Genomic DNA, 23,018 nt, shown 5'->3' with positions numbered 1-23,018 from the left:
AAAATCTAAAAGGCTATGGTGTTAAATTGACAATGTGACAGTCCATGTGGTCTCATGACCTGTTTGAAGATTTTAAATCTTAAAATTGAAATGTGTGAAGTGGGGAGGGGGGGGGGGGGGGGGGGGGGGGGGGGGAGAAATGCGGGCTCAGAGAGAAATTTTTCCCCACATGTCAAATTGTTGTTGGGCTGTGAGCAAAAAATCATTATACTCAATACGTTAAATCTCCATTTTTTATTTTATTTAACGTGAATGTCATTTTGACTTCCATCTCACAAAACATAGTTTAAAGTCAGGTTCTTACGACGCGTATTACGACTCATATTGCGACACACTGTTTTGTCTTATATGGATAAAAATGTTTAGAATGGGCTGATTTTTTGTGAGGATGATCTCTATGATGAGGAGATCATCCTTACTAAAAATTAGCTCATTATGAAACTTCTAGCCCCATGTTTACACGTTAAAAAAATTTAGACCGTCCAATTTTTGTAAATCAATTTTAATGGGGTTAGAAGTTTTGGAATTGGATGATTTTTTGTCAGGATAATCCCCTCATCACAGAGATCATCCTCACAAAAAAATCAGCCCATTCCAAACATTTTTGCCCATATAAGACAAACGGTGAGTCGCAATATGAGTCGTAATAACGCCATCCTAGTTTAAACATAATTTTTGCTCCTTACTTATTTTAAATGCAGTCTCTTATTTAGAGATTTAGAAGGGTGACCAGTTGAATTCAAATTGGTTCGGAGGAGAGTATCTTCTCTAAATTCAGAAAAGATGCTAATATAGAGACAAAAAAAATAGATACATGGGTTGGAGTTGTTCTTATGCCTTATTTTTCTAAGGAACTCATTGGCTTCTTTCACAAAGCCCCCGCGTACTATAGTTGCACCGAGTTCCATTTCGAATCTTGAGACCAAACTTTGACCTAACTTGAATTGTCCGAAGCTTTCTTCGGCATTTACTCTTAGTTCTTGGACTACTCCCGAGAGTCCCTTAACTAGTTGACCTTGCCATCTTGCTTAAGAGAAAGGCCCCTCAGTTATTTTTCATCGAAAGACCAACCATTTTTTAAGCCAAACTTTATTGATTCACCTTGATATTCCTCCAAATTATCTCTTCTAATTCTAATCTCTTAACACATAATCAAGGGTAGGTTGAATGAACCTCAATAAATCATCATAATCCTAAATAATAGAAAAGAAATATAGAGGCACAAGAACTTATGTTGTTGTCGCTAAAGGCTATGTACCCATAGGTATGGATGATAGAGAGCTTCTACTAAGCACAGATTAAGCTTATTACAAGAGAGATCAATTTTCCAGACCCTCTAAATCCCTTCAATCAACACATAAGCTACAATAGATTTCAAATTGAAGCCTTATTTAATATTGGAGTACAACATTATTTCCCCAACTCCACCCCTCCAAAAATACCATTAGATGCTTGTAGGTTGCCTTGTGACTCGTCCCCATCACTATATATAGAGGAAAATTCAAACCCAATCCCGAAGAAATTAGGAGAACTGAACCCATCTTAGATTCCAAGAATCTTTCTGGGATAAACTGTTGAATAGCCAATCAACTATGCCACAACTTATCCCAACCACTAGATTTATGATGAATTTGAAACAAAACGCAACATTGGGTATGAAAAGAAGAGGATGGTGAACACCTAAATCCTTACTTAGACATCTTGCTCCAAAATCCCCATTAGAAATGGTCAGTCATAGACTCTACAATTTATCCTAGACATAATCTAAAGGAAGCAATGTAAATGACAGCAAATGATATACAACAAAGGTGCAAGCATGATACATGCATTTGTAGAAAGTATATATCTATCAAAACGTTTGAAAATATAGACAGCGTTCTCTAAAAACATATCTTGGAATCAAATCAGTAAAATTGAGATCTTCAAGACCATCTAGAGAAGTTTTAGTCCATACCCATTATGATTTGTATTAGTGAGATCACCATATTCAGATCGCTCTCCCACGTTATTTTCATGTATCAATGGGCTTTGTTTCGTCAAGATCTTCTTGAAGGGGATGCACCAACATCAACTGTAGTCCTGTGAGGCATTACCTCCTCTCCCGTCTCAACACTATCCAACATTAACTAAACAATGCAAAGAGAAAAGTATTTTAAGGAAGCAAATGTTGATGAAACAGATTCCACATCAGCATACAGAGTTTTTACCTGCCAATCTTTATAGTCAAATCTGAAAACAAAGTGATGATAAGAGACTTCTCCACTTGCAACTTTCCTTGTTGTTGGAGCATTCCGTGGGGCTGATACACCCCCAAAGAATTCAACAATTTCAATTTATATAGTAATATAAAATAAGGGGTGAGAAAGGTATAATTTCAATAAGATCTTACTGACGAGATGGATCCCACGATCATTGACAGTAATTTCAGCTCTTCCATCTTTGACTAGGAATGAGAGGGCAAAAATGTTCTCGATCGTCTGAGAAAATGATGATTTGTTAAGCACCAACTTCTCCATCTGTATGCACTTACATTTCTTCAAAATGTCTAACATCGTTGACATATTCTTCTCTGTATCAGTTTTGTTTTTGCAAGGATTATCTTCCATCTACATGAACATTAGAAACAGAAATCGCAGATCAAACCAATTCTTCACTGATATTTAACGTGCAAAGAAAGCAATCTACATAGTAATTCACCTCGTAGGGACAAAAGATCTTTACGGGTCTTTGGCGTTTCCTTTGCATTACTGACTTTCTTTTGGTTGGTTTACTATCCATCGGTCCAAACCTGAACAAAGTAAGAGTTAAGGAGGTCAAGATCAGAGAAGATCAAATCTTATATAAACAAAAAAGTTGTAAAAATGTTTACATAGTTGACACTCCCGGTGCCTTCCGAAGGAAATGAGATGCATCAAAGCCCATCTTCTTCCATGAAATAGATCTGCAACCCTCTGAGATGACATTCTCTTCATACTTCTCTAGCGAAGCTGAAATAAAAGCTGATAGGAGAATATCCTCGGGATTCTGATACGATTTGAGATATGAAAATAAAGTCTGTGTGATGTTGAGAAGGGCCTCTGCATCAGCCACTTGTTCTCGAGGCTTCTGAACTGTAAAAAAAAAAAAATTTCCAAATAGCATAGCTAGTCGATACTGAATTTTTTACAGAGAAAACTAAGAGCATTATATTACCTTGTTGATGGAGTCTTTCTACTTTGGTAATTATTTTGGAGAACTCGTTGAACTCTTCTTTTACAATTTCATCCCCTCCTGTGACAAATGATCTCAGCCGTTGTATTATAGTTTTGGGAACAAGAAAGGATTCTCTTCAATAAAAGAATCTTAAATGATGAAAATGTATACCTATTATTGAATCCTTGAAAGCAAGATAGTTCAACCTAAGACTACGGATGTCTGTTATAGGCTGATCTCTAATGGTGGATTGTTCAAGGCCTTCTTGATCCTGAGAAAGAAATTCTGAATTTTGTGGGGTCACTATCTCCATATTTAGAGTCATTCTCTTGATGAATGTTTTGTCATTAGTCCTCAGATAGCAGCAGGTCTTGCGATGCAGAAAACCACCAGAAAGGATTTTTCAGAATTTCAAAATGAGCTAAATTTGGAAATGTATATCAACACATCCATGATCTTAACTTATTTCCTAAAGGAATCTCAGCTACTCAAAACAGCCAAAGTACTCCTTTAGCTCAATTACGAGTAATAAAATGCTTCTTTCTGATTTAATTATTTCCTATCCACATATGAGTGTTGACAACCAGAATCTGATTTTCACGATTCAACTCTATCTAGAGCTATATCTCCTGTCAAGGTATTGGTATTGTCAAATGCAAAAGATAGAAACTCAATTTCCATCTAAATGGCAGTTTAGTGCTTTTTTTTCTTCGTTGATTATTTATGCAAGTGTCAGTTTAGTGAACTTGTTTTTCAAACTTCATGTGAAGCAAACTATTCATGTTGTGTCCGTCAAACAAAAAAACAAAAAAAACGAAAAAAAACCTATTCATGTTGCGGGTTTGGTAATGACCTCGCCATTACAAGTTAAAGAACATCGGTCATAATCTCAAGATCACAAATATCCAAACTCCTCTGCTTCAAGGACCTAGGATTTAAGAAATTCCAAGATAATAGAGACAATCTGTGTCAGTTAGTTCCTTCGGTCTCTCGATTGTGAATGATGCGGCCGATTAAGATAATAACACAGAGAAAGAGATCTCAAATATACTCATTTCTACTACATAATATATTGAGCAATGAAGTGGATAAGAGAAGGATCAATTAGAGACCTATTAAATAAAAAGTGAGTACTAATGAATTATCATTGTCATAATCATCGAAGCTTTATCCCAAAGATTTGGGGTCGGCTGAACAAGTCTTGTTCCTCCATTCAACTATGTAAAGAGCCATGTCTTCAGTAGAAAAGAATGATCAGAAAAAAAAAAAAAAAACGAAAGATTTTATATTTAATAAAGAAGAACTGGTTTTAGATTTGAAGAGGGTTTAGATAATGAACTGTGAGACACCATTTAGAAGCTAATTTTGTGAAATATTTTCAAAATTCACTTACAATACAGAAAATTAAGATCATGGACTCACTGACAAAATCAAACACCCCCTGAAGATATGTAAGAAAGCCGTGGCCGAGAACTAGCAATTGGAGCAACAAAAAAAAAAAAATCTGTTTGAAGATAAAACATCCCAGCTGCAGGCATGGTGATATTGACTAAATAATGATTCCTATGCATTCTAAGTAATCCAAATGTTCCTCATAATTTACAAATGAAGGTAACTGGTGTTAAGAAAACAGGTGCAATCGAAACAAGAAAACAGATTGAAAAAACAAAATACAAAATGCAATCACACAAAGAAAACACAGATTTTACATGGTTCCCTCTAGATTGAGGTACGTCCGTGGATCACACCGATTCCACTATGAAGAAAAAACTCGCAGTTAAAGATTACACCCTTTCACCAAAACGAGAAATATATAAATACCCCCTGGAAACCTAACTAGGGTTTTACGACCAACGTAAAGGCGTGGCTTGATTACAGTACCTCCTTATGACCAGTACTGTCAGGCTCCACAAACCACAACAATTGGACCAGTGATGAACATATATCAATCATAAACACTCAATTTGAAATTAATTAATAGATAATTTACACAACAAATTTATAAAAATAATATTGCTTTCTTCATTAAACCTGTTCCACACACACACACACACACACACAGTATAAGATTCCTAGTCAGAGACCGAAAAGCAAAGATGAGAATCACCTCAAACACACAGCATAAGTAACATAAAAGGATGGATCTTCAGATCCATTTTCCACTACTAAGCGCTTCAATTCCAGTATCCGATTTCAGATCTGATCTACAAAAGCAGTTAAATATATTCAGAATCAAAATTTCAAAAAGCTGATCTTGATCATGAAAAAAACCAAGAGAGATTCTTCCATGAAATCCAATTAGAAAACAAAACGATAGAATGAATTTTCTGCTAAATTTTCCTCCAAATGCATCAATTACAGCATCCAATTTCTGATCTGATCTACATACCATCTAACACTCCAACAAGAAGTTTCAAAAAGCTGATCTTGATCGTAAAAAAAAAGAAGAGAGATTCATCAATGAAATCCAATAAAAAAACACTACACAGTAGAATGAATTTTCAGTTTAATTTTCCTCCAAATGCGTCAATTACAGAATCCAATTTCTGATCTGATCTACATATCATCTAACGCTCCAACAAGAAGTTTCAAAAAGATGATTTCGATCGTGAAAAAAATAAGAGAGATTCATCCATGAAATCCAATGTAAAAAACACACACACAACACAACACAGTAGAATGAATTTTCAGTTTAATTTTCCTCCAAATGCGTCAATTACAGAATTCAATTTCTGACCTAATCTACCTATCATCTAACACTCCAACAAGAAATTTCAAAAAGCTCATCTTGATCGTGAAAAAATAAAAGACAGATTCATCCATCAAATCCAGTGTACAAAAAAACACAATAGAATGAATGCTCAGCTTAATTTTCCTCCAAATGCGTCAATTACAGAATCCAATTTCTGATCTGCTCCCCCTATCATCTAACACTCGATCAAGAAGTTTCAAAAGGCTGATTTTGGTCCGAAAACAACCAGAAAAATCCATTAAATCCAGTTTTTTTTTTTTAAATGTCTTGAGAGATGGAATTCTGATTTCGGAATCCAGGATCTTACCTTTTTAACGCAAATCTTCAAAATGAAACTTCGATTAAAGAGAAGAAAATATGATTTTCAAAGAAAACCCTAGCTGTTGAAAGAGCACAGTTCTTATAACCGCCACAACAGTCGTTGAATGTTTGAATTTCGCGGTAATGGCTCGACCGGTCCGCTTCAATTTAAAAGACTTATAAGCCGATTTACCTGTAGCTATGACACCAATCAGATATCAATCGCTTAGACAATGTGAATGGTCTGCCATGTTTTGATAGGCTCAACTTTTATCAAAGCCATCAAGATCAAACCTACAGATACATGGTTCATCTCTAAGAGGATTTGAAGTCGTCATCATTCTTTTTTATAAAAGGATGTGAAGTGTCGTTTTCACATCACAGTGACTCTCGTACGGATAATGTACTGGACTACCTAAGATCTAGGTAAATGGTCCCGTTAGAGAGAGGGGAGGTGTTTGGCATTCCTTTTTCTCTATTGATTGATGGTAATCTCAAAAGACTTAGGACATGTTCGTTTGGACTTTTGTAGGTAGCTTTTTCTACTTTTTTCACTTTTAAACCCAAAAAGCTATTGGATTGTTTATCGTTCAGGATTTTATTGCTTTTGTAGATTTGAAATGAAGTCCAAAACAACTCCTACGTGAAGTTGTCCAAGATGTGCTTCGTGAAATGACTTTTGCGCAAAGTTAAAGAATGTAAAAAAAAAAAAAAACTCAAATGAAATTATAAAAATACCCTTCATCTTTAATAAATTTTCCAACCAAACTTAACCTTAAAAAAAATCGCTAACAGAAGCTCGACTCAATAGCTGATGTGAGGAGAAAATGTCGACGATTTTAAGGCATCACGACATCTGTGAAAAGAAATGCTCAACGGGGTATTCTTTTATTTCGATTTTTGTTTTACTTGCTCAAACACAAACCTTTCTCAACCTCCCTCATTGACCAAGCCATCTCTCAACCCCACATCTCTGATTTTGGCCTTGGACGCCTTGCCAATATCGTTGATGGATCTCCAACACTCCAGTTTAATCGAATGGCATCTGGAAAACAACATCACAGCATGCCATTTGATGTTTTAATGGTTAGTTCGACGTCACCTTCACCATCGTCCTTACCTCCTTCACTCACTAACTGCCATAGCCCTCACCTCCTTTATTCACCAACAACCATCCCCCTCATCATCATACTCACCTTCACCTCTTTCAGTCACCAACACCCATAGCCCTCACCTCCTTCACCCATCCATTCCAGTTGCTTTTGCCCATTGAGTAAAAAATGGGTTGATGCCCACATTGCTCTACAACCTCTCCATCAACAAATTTTGATTTAGTAATTTTTTTTTGAATGGAGACTTCCAATTTTTGGTATTTTTCCAAATTTTGATTTTATCGAACTACCAAACAATGGTGTTTCAAATTAGAGACCAATAATTCTTCGAGCTTCATCTCCTTGCGTTTGTGCTTCAAATAGTTTTTGAAGTCTCTCCAAGATGAAGATAATTTTTCAATTACTGATGTCACTTGAAAGGATTCACTAATAGACATGCCTTCTACATGAATTTCATGCAGGATAATTTGAAGTTCTTGAACTTGATTTATAACTATTTTGGAATCCAACATTTTATAATATAAGAATCTGCCAACTACAAATTTCTTCTGTTCGTCATCTTCTATGTTATATTTCTTGTCTAAAGATTCCCACAGTTCTTTTGTAGTGACGATTGGACTGTATACGTTATACAATGTATTATCCAATTCGTTGATGATATAATTCCTGCATAAAAAATCAAAATGTTTTCACGCTTCAATAGCAACAACAATTGTGCTATCTAATTCATTTTCTTTCAGAACAGACGCATTTTCTTGAATGAATTTGACTAAATTTAATGTTGTCAAATAAAACAACATTTTCTGTTGCCAACGCTTGAAATCCGAGCCATTAAATTTCTTAAGTTTTTCTTGTTGATTCATTTTTTAAATCTGTGAAAACATAATGAAAATTAATCCGACAAAATTGTCTTAAGATTGTTATCCGATAGATACCCAAGAATAAACAAAATAAAGTTTGACCGAGGCTTGTGTTAAACACAATGTCCTTAAAACAATTTTGTTCCCGCAACTTGGTGCCCACGGATCAATGAACAATTGTCTCCCAGGATACAATGATCACATGTGCAAAGATAGCATTACAATCTACACGTCTAGCGAACCGAAGGTTAAGGTTGTACTCTCAAAAAATGCAGATGAGAAAACATAATGCAAGCATGTTAAAACAGCAAAGAAGAAGAGAAATTTTTGAATGAGAAAACTAAGGTTGAAATGACCTATTTATAAAAAATTAAGAGACAAGGTGTCTATTGAAAAAAGAAGGTTCTAAAAGACATAATGTCTCTTAGAAAAGGAAAGGTGTGTCTCTTAAGAGACTATCCAAAAAATCAAAGGAGGTGTCTTTATTGGACGATCAAGGACCCATGGATCAAGAGGTGTCCTAACTGGACAGTGATAGGAATTAAGGGGTGTGCCTCTTAAAAAGAAAAATTAGATTTAAGCCTAAGCCCAACACGAAAATTAGCAAAAGGCCCTGTCGCGCGCACCCACGTGGAGTCAAATTGTCGAAATTTACACCGCTCCTGCACACGCATTAAGGATTTTTTAGACGAATGGATCAAATCCTTCTTGAGCCCATGGGCCCTTTGTGCGCGTGAGTGGGTTTATTCAAGTTTCTCTCTCATATTCACTTAAGTGATATGAGAAGTTCTATATAAGAACTAGACAATTTTCTTATTTCTATTTGATGTGGGACTAAAGAGTTTCACTAATAGACTCAATAGTTCTACAAACTACATACAATAAACCATGGCTAGTAGGGGTTGTTTGGAGTCGATTTGTCATTCACTTAAAATGGATTTTTGACAACTAAATACATGAAACTATTCTCTTCAATGAGAAGAATAAGTTTCCAAATGGTCCCGCTTCAAATAAATTGTGGGATCCACTTAAATCGTAACTCAAATAGACCTACTCGGTCATAAAAATCTGAAAAAAAACTGCAAATTTTTTTCAGCAAATGAAACTGAATCTAATTTTTCTTTAGAAATCAATGTTGTTGTTGTTGTTGTTGTTTCAAATTCGGAAACCAAATTGGACTCCATCGTTTCGCAATCGTAAATAATGGTGGAGCCTAGGGTTTCTTTAGATGAGGAAAAATTAGATGAGAATTTAGTACAATGTAATAATGGAGATGAAAGTTACACTAGTGGAGGGATTCGATTGGGTACACCATGGCTTGCAGAGGAATGATCTGACAATATACGCATGTGTAAAAGAGGGTTACACATGTTGACGATTGGCGGCTTCAATCTAATTTGAGACTAGATGGAGAAGATCATCTTGATAACAAGCTAAGGGACAAAAATGTCAAATAGAAATAAATAAAATTAATAGTTTTCTTTGAAAGTAGTTATAATAGAAAGATATTTGGGTATCTTATTTGCACATCAAGAATGATGTGTATTGAGGTTTTAGAAAAATGGTGAATTCAAGCCGTATAACTAAAGAAAAAAAACAAAACAGTTTAGGTGCGTGGCATGCACATCATTTTTTACGCATGGGAAACCATTCTTTATATTTGAAGAAAGAACAACAACTCGAACCAAAGATTAAAATGCATAAAAGAAAAAAGTTGCATTGGAGGGTGGGGCATACACATCAGTATACAATATATATTGAAACCTATGATGTTGTAAAAGGAAACAAAAGGTAAAAATGAAATGGGCTTAATTTGGTTCAAGGAAGGATCACCCAAGTCACGCCGAGCCAATTAATTGCTCGGGGATTTTACTCATGCCCATAACAAGGGTCCCACATGATCTAATTCATTGTTCAAAAGGAATTGAGTCTAATTTATTGCTCGATGGGTTCAAAACCACGTGTGATCCAATTTATTTTGTTTTATTGGGTTGGTCTAGAAAAAGAAAAAGTTGGTGTGGGGCTTAACCAAGCCCAATGCATCGAATTAAATAGAGAAAGGTAAAGTCAATTAAAAATCGACTCAACAAACTTTGTCGAGCAAGGTAAGTCACTCAGGGGGTTAGTCATGCCGATCTAATTTGTTAGCTGAGTCGGTTTTATAGATAAGGTTAGGAGACCAATTATGGTATCGAGCGATTACATTGCTTGGAGACTTAGGTCACACTCATAATAAGGTGACACGTGACCCAGTTTATTATGTGAGTTAACTCGGCATAAAAGTGACATGGGGGTCAAGTGCAAGTGAGTTAAATTTATTTTTTAGGAATTTGACCGGGTAAAACGGTATTAATTGGGGGCTTAATGCAAATCCACTCGGTGCTTTGAGTTACTTAATTATTGACTTAATTGAGTCAACCAATATATTATTTCAAATGATTAAATTGCCTAAGGACTTTTAATCATGGTGGGCCAATTTTTTTTTTAGTTTGGTCGACTTTACAAATAAGATTTGAGGCTAATCTCATTCCCAACTCGACTAAGTCTAAGGACTTCGTTGAGTTAAGAGGTTGAACTCATTACTCAATTTTTTATCCATCATGGTACATTTGGGGGCTTAAGTAAAGTAAAACGGTTAATTTACACATGGGAGCTTGATCTGAGTATAATTAGTTAAGAGATTGGACTCAGGTATTACTTAAGAAGGTAGTATAAGTAGGATATTAAAAAATAAAGGGATTTATTTAAATTGCTAGTAGGAGATCTACGTTATGTCATCAGATTTCATGAGGAATAATGATTTAAATGTTCTTAATTGGGTTTATGTTAACAATAAAGATAAGATGATTATCTTTTGATTTATTTCGTAATATCAAAAGGTAGTTTGATTCATTGAGGGAATCGATCTCTATTATTTTGGATCTAACATGATTAAAATTGCAAAGGTAACTCGATTTATTAAGGGAATCGAGACATGTTCCAATTGATTAGACATGTTGAAAATAAGGTTAAGGTTTTAAGTTCAGTTCATTGAGGGAAAGGGAACTGAACTGTAGGTTGAAGAAGATTAAAATTTTGATTCATTAAGGGAATCAAGCCTTACTTATGAGTTGAGTAGGTTCAAGAATGTTAAGACTCAATTCATTGAGGGAACCGAACCCTATCTATGAGGTTGAGTAAATTTAAGGAGGTTGAGATTCAATTTATTGAAGGAACCGACCTTACTTATGAGGTTGGGTAGGTTCAGTAACGTTAAATCTTAGTTTATCAAGGAACCGAGCCCTACTCTTGAAGTTGAATAGATTCAAGAAGGTCAGGCCTCGAATAGTTGAGGGAACTAAGCCTTATTTATGAGATTGGGTAGGTTTAATAAGGTAAAATCTTGATTCATTAAGGGAACCGAGCCTTACTCATGAGGTTAAATAGGTTCAAGAAGGTTAAGATTCGACTCATTGAAAGAATTAAGCCCTACTCATGAAGTTGAGTAGATTTAAGAAGGTTAAAGTTTCGATTCATTGAGGAAATCGAGGCCTTCTCTTGAGGTTGAGCAGGCTCAAGAGGGTTAAGACTTAATTCATTGAGGGAAATGAATTGTAGGTTCAAGAAGGTAAAAACTCAATTTGTTGAGGGAATCGAGCCTTACTCATGAGGTTGAGTAGGTTCAAGAAGATTAAAGTCTCTATTTATTAAGAGAATCGAGCCTTACTCTTAAGGTTGAATAGGCTAAAAAAGGTTAAGACTTAGTTCATTAAGGAAATCGAGCCATAGGTTCAAGAAAATAAATACTCGATTCATTGAGGGAACCCAGTCCTACTCATTAGGTTGAATAGGTTCAAGAAGGTTAAAGTCTCAATTCATTGAGGGAATCGAACCTTACTCATGAGATTGAGTAGGTTCAAGAAGGTTAGGCTTTGATTACTTGAGGGAACTAAGCACTACTTATGAGGTTAGGTGAGTTTAATAAGGTTAAGTCTCAATTTATTGAGGAAACCAAGCATTACTCTTGAGGTTGGGTAGGTTCAATAAGATTAAGTCTCGGTTCATTGAGGGAATTGAACCCTACTCTTAAGGTTTAATAGATTCAAGAAGGTTAGACTTCGGTTATTTGAGGGAATCGAGCCCTACTAATGAGGTTGGGTAGGTTCAATAAGGTTAAGTCTCGATTCATTGAGGGAACCGAGTCTTACTCTTGAGGTTGAGTAGGTTAAAAAATGTTTAAATCTTTAATTCAGCTCATTGAGAGAATCAAACCTTACTCTGTTGGTTGGATATGGTTACAATAGTTAAGTAAGGAGGTTTAAGTCAGTGAAGGAACATAGTCATGTTCTGATTAAATAACAAAGCTAGAATGGATATAAGTAAGGCAGTTCAATTCAAGGAGGAAATTGAACCCTACTTTTGAGGTTGAATAGGTTCAATAAAGTTTAGGTTTGATTTATCAAGGGAATTCGACCTCATTGTTAGTTGGTCGATTGTACCTAAAATGGAATTCGACCTCTTTGTTGGTTGGTCAGCACATAAAAAAGATTTGGCTCCTCTTAAGAAATTATGCCTGACCTCCAGGTTAGTCAGTTTATTTGACGAAAAGTCTTAGATCATTCTGAGATCTAAGTCTAACTTACAGGTTGGTTAGTTGTTCTATTTATTAAAGTCTTAGATCATTTTTGGGATCTAAGCTTGATCTGAGATTTCGATCGGTTCACCTATCATTTGTCAAAGTCTTGGCTCATTCAGGAAGTCAAACCCAATTTGCAAGATAGTTGATTCTATTATTAAAGCATCGGAGCTTGACTAAGTGGAAGATTAGAATTATGCTAAATATAGAAGAAGATAAAATCATACTACTTCAGAAATCATAGATGACGCTCATTCAAAATAATTGTCAAAAGTTGTAAAGTTCTCGAAGGCGAATCTCGATACATCAATCTTCACCTTCGAAAGGGGGTTATGTAGAAGGATAAAATTCTTTCCCATCTGGACTATTCATTCACATCATCAACACACATCTCGAGACATACACGTGGTAAGATTTGTGTAAAATTCTATGTAATTGGGAAAAAATCTCAATTTATGAGGATTCATCCTTAATAGGTAATTATAATTTAATTATGGTTAAGATTTTTTTATTTAAAGGCTTGAAGGTCATTGTAAAGGAATGGGGAGGAGAGAAGGAAGGGGGGAGACCGATGAGGGAATGCTATGTAATTGTGAGATTTATAGTGGAATGGCTCCCCGAACCCGTAGACGTCTGAACGTTTGTCAAATCACATAAAAACCTTTGTGTTCTTTTATTTTCCATGTTTTTCCTATTATTTTGTGAGTTTAATAATAGAATTGTGATCGAAGTTGATTTATCATAAAATCGCCCCTTACAATGAAAATGAGTATGGTCATCATCAAATGGATTTGATCTATATAGATTAGATTTTTTGAAAGATATAAATAATTTTCAATAATTAAAACATAATTTTAAAACTCAACTTGAATGTTCATCGAATTGATTAAACTCAAAAACTAGCAAGTCGACTTAAATGAGTCAACTAAAATTATATTGAACTTATGAATAATTTTTAATAAATAAAAATATTTATCTTTTATTTTTCATAGAAATATCAATAATCAAATAAATTGATCAAGTTTTTTATTTGACTCTGTATATTTTTAGATCAAATCAGTTTATAAAATTGTTAAAAGGGTATTTTAGGTATTTTTCTTAAAAGAATTTTCAAAAGATCCTTAATAGGTTAATATTTTATTAAGTGTGACTTAAATGCTACATATTCTTTACTAGGGAAGTATTCAAGACATATTCTCAATAAAGAGCCCTTCACGGTCATTGTCCCAAAATCTAGGGTTATGTGCACACTGCCATATCAGCGCAGTGTTGAACACAATGTCCTAGGAAGTTAGTGCAAAACAGCTCAAGAAGAAAAATAAATAACCATATATTTATTTCCACAAGATACAAGTTAGAAAATCAATGGTTCTCTATGCACTACCAAGTCATCTCAGTGTTGAACCCAATGTCACAAATTGATTGTAACATTGAGTCGACATTGACACGTGACCCTAGGAAAGATAGAGTTTACACGAAACTTTGAAATAAACATGTGTCAATGTTTTTAAAAGCATTGTAGGGACGGCATGCAATACAACCAATGATCTAAAAGCAAAACGAAAACAATAGGTTAATTGATCGACATAATGCAATCACAAGATCCACGAAGTTGAAGTTCATCAAATAGATCTTTAAACCAAGTGAAAAATCAAAGGAATTGAAATTGGATGAGATTCGATGTCCACAAATATAACCTAAGAACAAAAAAAAAAAAAAAAAAATGTCCGTCACATCCTCGTTCGTTTCCTTGAAGACCCTACATCTATTTCAACCATATCTCTCCTCCTCTTTGATGACGAGGTGGTGGCAATCATAAACGATCGTAAATAAGTTAAGTCCTAAGAAGGAGGTTCATTTTAAAAATGTAGATTTTGTTAATAAAGAAGGTGGATAATGACAAAGTTTATACTAATTTATATGGAAACCCCCTTCCCTCAACAAACCACAATACAATAAGAAGAAGAAAGTAAAAGCCACTCAGTTAGAACATCAATTTGGTTGTTGTTCTAGTTGAAGTGTATTGGAGCTTCCATGAGAGTACCACTTCAGTTGTAGAAATCCCATTTTGAATCAAACTGACTTGTCAACTGGTCTCAAAACATGTTTGAGGTTCGTTTCTAAAATTTGCTCTCTTCATTTTAAATTTTAAAAATGAAAATAGTATTTTCCAACCACGTTTGAATCTATCCAACAAACCATCGGCTGAGATGGGAGATGCTCTAAAATGGTTATCTAAGAAAATAAGTTATCTATTATACCTTGTGGGTTTTTGCCTTTCAACTCAGCCATTCGTTTAATTAAGAGGGTTTGAGATTAGAAAAGTTCTTTTCAAAATGTACCAATTCCTTTAAAAAAAAAAAGGATTTTCTTCAAATTTGAAAAAAAAAAAAAAAAAACACATGGTGGAGATGGATTTATTTATATAAAAAAATTACCTTTATCAAAAGGACTTAAAAATTTTAAAATAAAGTTGCGGGATTGTTTGGAAGGACAAAAATAATATTTTAAAAAAAGTTGAATAGAAAGAAAATGAATAAAAATGGAAATTAGAGAAAGGGAATAGTGATAAATAGAGGGCCTTTGTAAGTTCTCTACTCTCTATGTTTGACTCCGAATAGATATATATAGAGAGGGGCTTTACAATTTGAAGGCTTGATGTCGATGGAGTTAGATTTTACAAAAGTCTCCCTATTTGAACATATAGGGACCAGTTGGAGATGCATTTCTACTAAAAATAAATAAATACTAACCTCCAAAAGGATGGAAAGCTGTGTTTTTCAACCATTTGAGATGGGAGGATATGCCCCAAAGATTCCAAAAAGTGGATCCAAAAGGAAACCTATAATTTTCCTTCCATCCAAAATTGCATGATATGGATTTTCTTCTAAATCACTTGTAATTAAGTATGAATGATTAGAGCCCAAACAAACTTATTCCATGGTGTGAGACGATGTCAATTTCAATGTTACTCCAGCACGACTCCAAAAACAATAATGTGGGAGCATGAAAAGAAATAAGAGTCGTGAAAATCTGATTTACCCATCTGGCATACTCAATCTCAATCGACATTCCTGATGTGATAGGTTCGAAAATAGTAGATCTGCTCTTCTCATTATGAACTATAATTCCATATCCCGATGAGAACAGATCTACGATTCCCAAGCCTGACACATCAGGGGTGTTTATTGAGTATGTCAGGTGGGTATGTCAGATTATCACGATTAAAGAAATAAATCCCAATGAGAGTCCATTAACCAACTTGTTTACTTTTGAGAAAACTACAACCCCTTATCCACAAAGTCAGGAAAGCAAATCCGACAAAAGTTAATCGACAGAATGATCAATTGGATTATCTCAACAATTAATGATTCGGAATCTAAGGTGCAAAACAAATATGAACTCACTTCCCAATTAAGCAAGTAACATGATGAATAATTGATTGTAACATTGAACCGACATTGACACGCGACTGTGAAAGATGGACTTTAGACGAAGGTTTAAAACAAACATGTGCAATGTTTCTCAATATGTTATAGAGACAACATGCAATACAATCAATGATTTAAAAATTAAATAAAATTTCATACCGAAGATCATTGATATTCTGTTAAAATTTCTACTGACTTGATTGTTAAATACAATCACAAGATCCATGAAGCTGAAGATTATCAACCAAATCTCGATATCAAGTGAAAATCAGAGAGAGATCGAAGTTGGATGAGATTCGACACCCACAAATATAACTATAAAAATTTAAAAAAAAAAGGATAAATTGTTACAAGAACAACTACAGAAATTGTCCCATCACCTCCTCGTTCGTTTCCTTGGCTGCCTTGAAGATCCCACGTCTGTTTCAACCGTTTCTCTTCTCCTCTTTGATGATGCTGGTGGTGGCAATGGTGCTGGTGTGTTTGTTCTCTTTGGTGGTCGTCCGACGCTCCGCTTTGCTGGACTGATCTGTTCTTGCTGCACTTGTTTTCTAGATGAACTTGCTCGCGAAACCTGTTCTTTTCGTCCATCATTCTTCCCTCCACTTTTCTTTTGTTCCACTGCTCTTCCTCCTCCTTTTTCATTATTTGAATTAGAATTATTTCCAGAATTCTTCAATGTCTCTAATAAGGTTCCATTAGAAGAAGAAGAATTTCGTTTCATCCTATTCAAGAAGTTCGCAACGCTTCTCTTCTTCGCTACATTTGCCACATTATTATTCTTCTTCTCCTTATCCTTATCCTTATCTTTATCCGTCTTCATCTCCGAATTATTATTATCATCAACAGCTCCTCCTTTGATTAAAGAACTCGGGTTTGAGCTGGGACTTGGGTTTTGGTTGGAATTCGAATTCTTGTTGGTGGTGTTGTTGCTTCGACTCTTACTGTTTGTTCTTGAGCTTCTCGCACCCGAAACTGACCTCTCTCTTTTCCTCTTCTTTTCTTGAACAATGTTTGGAGAAGGACTCTCAGGTTTCTCCTCAACCAATTCTACTTTCTTCTCTTCTTTCTTTTCTACTACTGTTATGGTCGATGCTTTTGTTGAGATTGAGCTACGTTTTCGACATGCAATTATTGGACCCGAAGACTTGGGTTTCACAAGAAGAGAATCAGAAAGTTCAAGCTTCTGTTTGGGATCCAAAAGCACTGGTACAGTTGTTGGTGGATTTGGTTCTTCGGGTTGTTCCCTTGATTTTCGAATCCTCTTGGCCATCTCCTTCGAAACTAATTCTCGAAGTTCGATGGCAGCAATGTATTCGACTGAGTTCTTTGAGAAGAACACAATGGCATTGTTGATTAAAATCAGTAGATCACGGAAGAATTTTCGGCTGCAGCTCGAATACCTCCCTTCTTTGAGCCTGGTTTGTACTGTTTCAAGGTCTAAGTGTTGACGGATTAAGCTGTTGTACTCCTCACTCTCCTGCAAGATTATTTATAAAAAAAATATGTTAAATAGTTTTCCAGACTGTTTCATGCAATGGATTGGATCAGCCACGAAATCCATTTATTTGGGTTCCGATAATGATTGGATTTGAAACCTATCGGGGATCGATTCTAGATCAACAACGTACCATTCTGATGGGCCCAATCGATAAAATGAGATAAGCATGTAAAATTATATATAGTGTATGTCAAATAAGATTTGAACCAATCCAGACCTCAAAATTGGATTCAAATAGTATCTAAGATGAGTTCTAAATCAACCGGGATCCAATCCATTGACAATCCTACTTACAGCCTATAATTTAAAACTTGGCTAGTTGACCCAACTTGACCAGTTCTACTCAATTTGGCTAAAAGATTGAATTCATGGCTTAAAATCTTATCCAAGACCGAGTCATCTCAAAGAACGAGACAAATAGGCAGTCTCACATGTGCAAAATCTAGCGAGACGACTCAGATGATATTTTGAAAATATCAGCCAAGTCAATAAAACTTGTCCAAAACAGGATTTTATATATTTTAATTAAAATAATTAATTTTATTTCAATTTAAATACTTATTATCTAAATAAAATATAATTCTAAACATCTTCTAATCTACCTTATTTATATAAATTTCCATATAAACATATATTAATAAATAATTATAAACCGAGTAACATCATTTATCTCATGCGAGACGAGACGTCAAACCAAGGTTTGAAACCATGATTGAATTTCAAATTCACTTGGTAAAATTCGACAGTTAGTTGAAATAATATACATATTTAGTTATGCCGAAAGCAAAGAACAAATAAGAATTCTTAATTTTAGGAAAATAATAATAACAAAAAAATAATATACATATTTATTTTTAGACAGCTTTGGTGATTTAAATAGGAATCGGTGTGGCATTAACAAAAGTTGGTGTGGCAATAGCAGCTCTCTCATATTAGTAACTCGAGTCAACTCGGAAATCCATGTTGAGTCAGATTTTTTTAGTTTTTTAAAACACTGCTTTTGTACATGCACGACGTAACGCGGTCACCATACTATTTTCGCACAAGTCGTGATAGAACGCGGTCTTGGTACGCGGCTGACGTGGTAAGGGAAAAGAACCATAGATCGTTTTCATCGAGATACACAAGAAAAAGATGTACCGTTCTATGCCTTGGCCACGTCAGCCGCGTACCAACAGCGTACCAAGACGACCAGCATTCATCATTATTCTTTTCGCAAAGAAGCGGCATCGGGTACGCAAAAGAGAGTGGGGTCACATTCGTGGGTTAGTGGGTATCAGTTATCAACTTTGGGGGTAATTTTGACTTTTTACGTAGAAGGTCCCCACTTTTCCAATGAGATCGCGTGCAGCGAAAGACATTATTCGGCCGGACCAGGTCAAGCCAAACACAGCTCAAACTGGATCGGACCGGGCCCAATCCAGATCCATATGGGTCACGATTGACCGGATATTCGGATCGAGATGGTGATGGTGATGGCTTCCCCGTAAGATAGGTCCCACCAAACTGCATGTACTCCACGTTTGCAGTATTAAGTGGTTGCAAATCACGAGTTCTACCGATCACCTACTTCAAAAATAATAGGATAAATTATACTTTGACCCCCTCTTATTTGATATAATTCTATGTCAACCCCTAATATTATGAAAATTACAGGCTCAAGACTACTTTTTTTCATTAAATGTTGGGGGTGAGAATCCACATATCAGGTATATTTGTCTTTTTAAAATTTAATTATTTTTGCATAATAAAAAATATATAAAATGAAAGAATAAAATAACATCCAATGTTAATTCGGAGAGGTTGTTGGAACGTTAGGATCAATAAAGAAATCTACCAAAATAGAGGGGTAAAAGTGTAATTTACAAAAAATAGTAAAATATTTAAAAAAAAGTTTGAAACTTGATATTACCTATATCTATCTAGATAAAAAGATAAAGTACCACAAACTTCTACTGCCACACCAACTTTTACCTTAAAAAAAAAAAAAAAAACAAAACAAAAAGTACCACTAACAATAGTGTCATCCTTAGCCTTTCGTCCTTATGGTCCACACAATAAGTGTCCGTCGCATTTTCATCAAACGAATCTCGAAGAATCATCCAACAGTCTAAGCTTAAGGGGTACAAACGCCTTAGGTTGCACTAGTTTACCTCAGGAAAACTTTTGACTCATGGAAAGAAACGTGATACGTATTCCAATAATATCTGGATAATTTAGTTCGATTTCAACGGTTGAAATAAAAAAAAAATTGCTTTCTCTCCATCAAGACAACGGTTGAGATGCTAGGGAATCTTTCAGTACGAATCTCTAGGAAATCTATATTTTTCATATAATATATATCACAACCGTCAGTTTGATGGAGAGCCTCAACCCAAAAGTCCATAATTATTATCCATACGACTCCACCTCTCGCTCCTCCCAACTTTGAAAACTCCTTTTATTTTTATATTATATATTATATTTCCACATTCTTTTTGTGGGCCCATCACAATGAAATGAATTGGAGCATTTTCAACCGCTGATATATGACCTAACCCAACAGTTAGATCGGATGAGAAATAATATTTTCGCGCGCTATATCATATTATCATTTCTTCCCAATTTTTTTGGAAAAAAATTTATGAATTTTAAAAATATATATATTTTTTAAAAAACTTTTGGTAGAATACCTGGCTTTCAAGCCGCCGCTCGAAAATGGAGCCGAATTTGTGCGATCGAATCTTCTCGAGGAATCCAGTCAACGGTTGAGATTTAACAGAGATACGATTAATGGCGGGAGATACCTCATCTGTTTCCGGTTCTTCACCGCTGCTACTGCCTGAAACTTCCTTTGTTCTACGATTCTTCTTCGATAAACTCGCCGAACTTTGAACATCACTGCTCTCTTTGGTCCCCTCATCTCCTCCTCCTTTTGACTCAGCAACCGATTCCCATAACTCGGGCGAGTCACCAGGTTCCCTCGTTGGAATCGCCTCGGATGATTTATCCACCGCAGGAACCACTGAGTCTTTCGCTATCGTATCCGAGCTACCATTGTAAGATCTCTCTCCTACCGGTTTAGAATCCGGTTCGACCGGATCCGGTTTAACACTCACTGGTTCGACCGGTTCCGGTTTCTTCTCCTCCTCCTCTTCTTCATTTCCATCTGGTTTCTGATCCTCACTCTTCGGATCCGTCGAATTTGACTCGTTGAAAGACTGATTTTCTTCGCCGGAGACAGATTTTTCGGCAACATCGACCGGAGAAAGCCGATTTTCCGGTTGACTTTCTCCCTCTTTTTTCTCAGCGTCGGAACTCTTCCTCTCCAGATCTGGATTCAGATCGCTGTTTTGTTCATCTCTGAAGCTTTGTTCGCGCTCTTCTTTCAATCTGTTAACTTTCGATTGCAAAGACCTGTAAAAAAAAAAAAAAAAACACAGAACAAATCAACAAAAACTTCAGATCTCAAACAAAAAAAACCTAATTTAAAATCAAGATCTACTACGATGAAACATAAATTAAGATAAAAATAACAGATATTTACACGATGGAAACATCGTAACGTTGAACCTCGCATCTAAGCTCTGCAACTCGAAGTTTTCTCAACTCTTCGAGCCAAGGAATCTTATCGTTTTTCTTATTCTCTGTTTCGGATTTGTTTTCTACTACTTCGATTTTATCATCTTTCGCCATGAATCTACGATGAAGGTCTTGATATTTCTGTTTACAACTCTCAGGATTTAAGAGAAAACGAAACGAAGATGAACTTCGGTTCTGTATTTCCATGGCGACTGATTCCCAGTTTTTTGTTCCGTAACGATTAACGGCGCACGCTAGCAAAAGTTCCTCCCAAGTTCCCCATGAAATTTCCTTCTCTGAATCTTCGAGTTTCGCCATGATTGATTTCTCATCTCTCTCCTTCAAGCTGTCTGTAAATCTTTCATCACTTTTTCAACACTAGGGTTTTTTTTTTTTTTTTTAATTTACTTATTTTTTTTTGTTTCTATTTGATTTTAAGTTTTTGATAATTTTTGCTACTTTTTATACTGCTCTCTCTCTCAGTGTCGATCTCTCTTTCTTGGTCTGGCCTTGTATATATGGGTTGGATCTAGAGCACGCAACCTGCTTAATAAGCGATTTCTCTTTTTATCCAAATTACATAAATATCCTTAAGAGTTTTTGAAAATTACTTCAATTATCCAAATTTTATAGTATTTTGTTACCCGCTTTCAAGTACCCTTTATGGAATATGTTTTGTTCTTTTGGTAGGTACACCACGGTTTGAGCTCCAAAACCTAATCTTCGTGGCGTGTTTCTGTCAAGGTTTTAAATCTCGGAAGAAACCGAGAAGATTCGGGTGAGTCATCTCGACATATATATATATCCAATGTGACTCGTCCGAGATTCGAATCATATCCCATGATATTTTGAAAATCTCGATCAAGTCATCTCGATTTCGTTCGAGATTTACAGATTTACAAGCTAACCCATGACACTTTCTTTTTAAATGAAACATTATTAGATTAAAAAAATTGATTTGGCAAAAATAACCATTTTAGGGAAAGAAGTCTCGTGAATCCATGGCCTCCTCATTAGAGAAGGTTGGATGGAGAAGAGATTATGATTTACGAATTTAAAGAATAACTTTACGAGATGTTGTAAAATTGTTTCAAAATGTTCAAAATCCACAAAAAATTGTCTCAAACATGATATCAAGATTTTGATTTGTCCCATATTTCGATGACTCATCTAAATCATATCAATCTGGAAAACCATGATTTATATGACATGATTTTAAAACATTGTATTTCATTAGATCATATTTTTAATTTAACTAATACATGGCATGTGCAAATAAAATAACATTCATGCAAGATTACATTATTTAAAAAAAATTAAATAAATAATTTAATTTTACATCATAGTTAATAGGGTATTTTTGTAATTGAAAATATTAAATAGGTGAATTTGCATTTGCATTTGATCCTTATAATTAAATAAGGTATTTTTGTAATTAAAAAAATATCTTTGTAATTTCATCAAATAAATCTTGCATCAAACCCTTATCTTGTTATAATATGGAGGATTGAAGAGGCATTTGTGTAATTTTGACATGAATTTTGTAATTTCAATAAATTAATTAAGGTGATTATGGGAGTAAACGTTTATAATTTTACTAGATTTGATTTAAAAATTATAATAATTAGTAATTGTTAACGTATTGTTAAGGGTATTTATGGAGGTTTTTAGGCATTCCACTCCTCAAGCTTCAT

The 23,018-nt window shown here is 35.0% G+C and overlaps 2 protein-coding genes across 4 annotated transcripts; both read right to left on the bottom strand.

Moving 5' to 3' along the window:
* Positions 1–1,610: 1,610 nt before the first annotated feature.
* LOC147400531 (non-structural maintenance of chromosomes element 4 homolog A-like) lies at positions 1,611–6,530 on the bottom strand. 3 transcript variants are annotated; one of them, XM_086444527.1, is made up of 9 exons: positions 6,252–6,530; positions 5,300–5,396; positions 3,364–3,562; positions 3,193–3,270; positions 2,870–3,110; positions 2,698–2,788; positions 2,394–2,606; positions 2,208–2,299; positions 1,611–2,126 (listed from the first exon to the last, which is right to left on the bottom strand). In XM_086444527.1, the coding sequence occupies exons 3-9, from the start codon at positions 3,515–3,517 to the stop codon at positions 2,123–2,125; spliced, it is 873 nt and encodes a 290-aa protein (XP_086300653.1). In that variant the 5' UTR covers positions 3,518–3,562; positions 5,300–5,396; positions 6,252–6,530; the 3' UTR covers positions 1,611–2,122. The 3 variants fall into 3 exon arrangements, with proteins under 3 accessions (XP_086300653.1, XP_086300651.1, XP_086300652.1); XM_086444525.1 differs by having other exon boundaries at positions 1,619–2,126; positions 2,390–2,606; positions 6,252–6,527; XM_086444526.1 differs by having other exon boundaries at positions 1,619–2,126; positions 2,390–2,606; positions 5,300–5,391; positions 6,252–6,527.
* A 9,900-nt stretch (positions 6,531–16,430) lies between these two features.
* Positions 16,431–21,816, bottom strand: LOC147400530 (uncharacterized). The gene is made up of 3 exons (XM_086446223.1): positions 21,290–21,816; positions 20,436–21,159; positions 16,431–17,742 (listed from the first exon to the last, which is right to left on the bottom strand). The coding sequence occupies exons 1-3, from the start codon at positions 21,640–21,642 to the stop codon at positions 16,639–16,641; spliced, it is 2,181 nt and encodes a 726-aa protein (XP_086302349.1). The 5' UTR covers positions 21,643–21,816; the 3' UTR covers positions 16,431–16,638.
* Between the last annotated feature and the right edge of the window lie 1,202 nt (positions 21,817–23,018).

This window comes from Akebia trifoliata, chromosome 6 (genome assembly GCF_017979445.1).
Source record: "Akebia trifoliata isolate Shusen 1 chromosome 6, ASM1797944v1, whole genome shotgun sequence".
NCBI lineage: Eukaryota > Viridiplantae > Streptophyta > Magnoliopsida > Ranunculales > Lardizabalaceae > Akebia > Akebia trifoliata.
Note: the sequence above shows the minus strand (reverse complement) of the source record. Positions and strands in the feature narration are given on the sequence as shown.

What these genes read in the sequence shown, in the direction of transcription:
- LOC147400531 (XM_086444525.1), bottom strand. Translation starts at nt 3,517, where the DNA reads ATGACTCTAAATATGGAGATAGTGACCCCACAAAATTCAGAATTTCTT. An exon ending in AGAAAGACTCCATCAACAAG is followed by an intron (nt 3,111 to 3,192) that starts GTAATATAATGC and finishes TTTTTTTTACAG; the next exon opens with TTCAGAAGCCTCGAGAACAA. An exon ending in TCGTGGGATCCATCTCGTCA is followed by an intron (nt 2,300 to 2,389) that starts GTAAGATCTTAT and finishes GGGGTGTATCAG; the next exon opens with CCCCACGGAATGCTCCAACA.
- LOC147400530 (XM_086446223.1), bottom strand. Translation starts at nt 21,642, where the DNA reads ATGGCGAAACTCGAAGATTCAGAGAAGGAAATTTCATGGGGAACTTGG. An exon ending in CGTTACGATGTTTCCATCGT is followed by an intron (nt 21,160 to 21,289) that starts GTAAATATCTGT and finishes TTTTTTTTACAG; the next exon opens with GTCTTTGCAATCGAAAGTTA. An exon ending in AGCGGCGGCTTGAAAGCCAG is followed by an intron (nt 17,743 to 20,435) that starts GTATTCTACCAA and finishes ATAATCTTGCAG; the next exon opens with GAGAGTGAGGAGTACAACAG.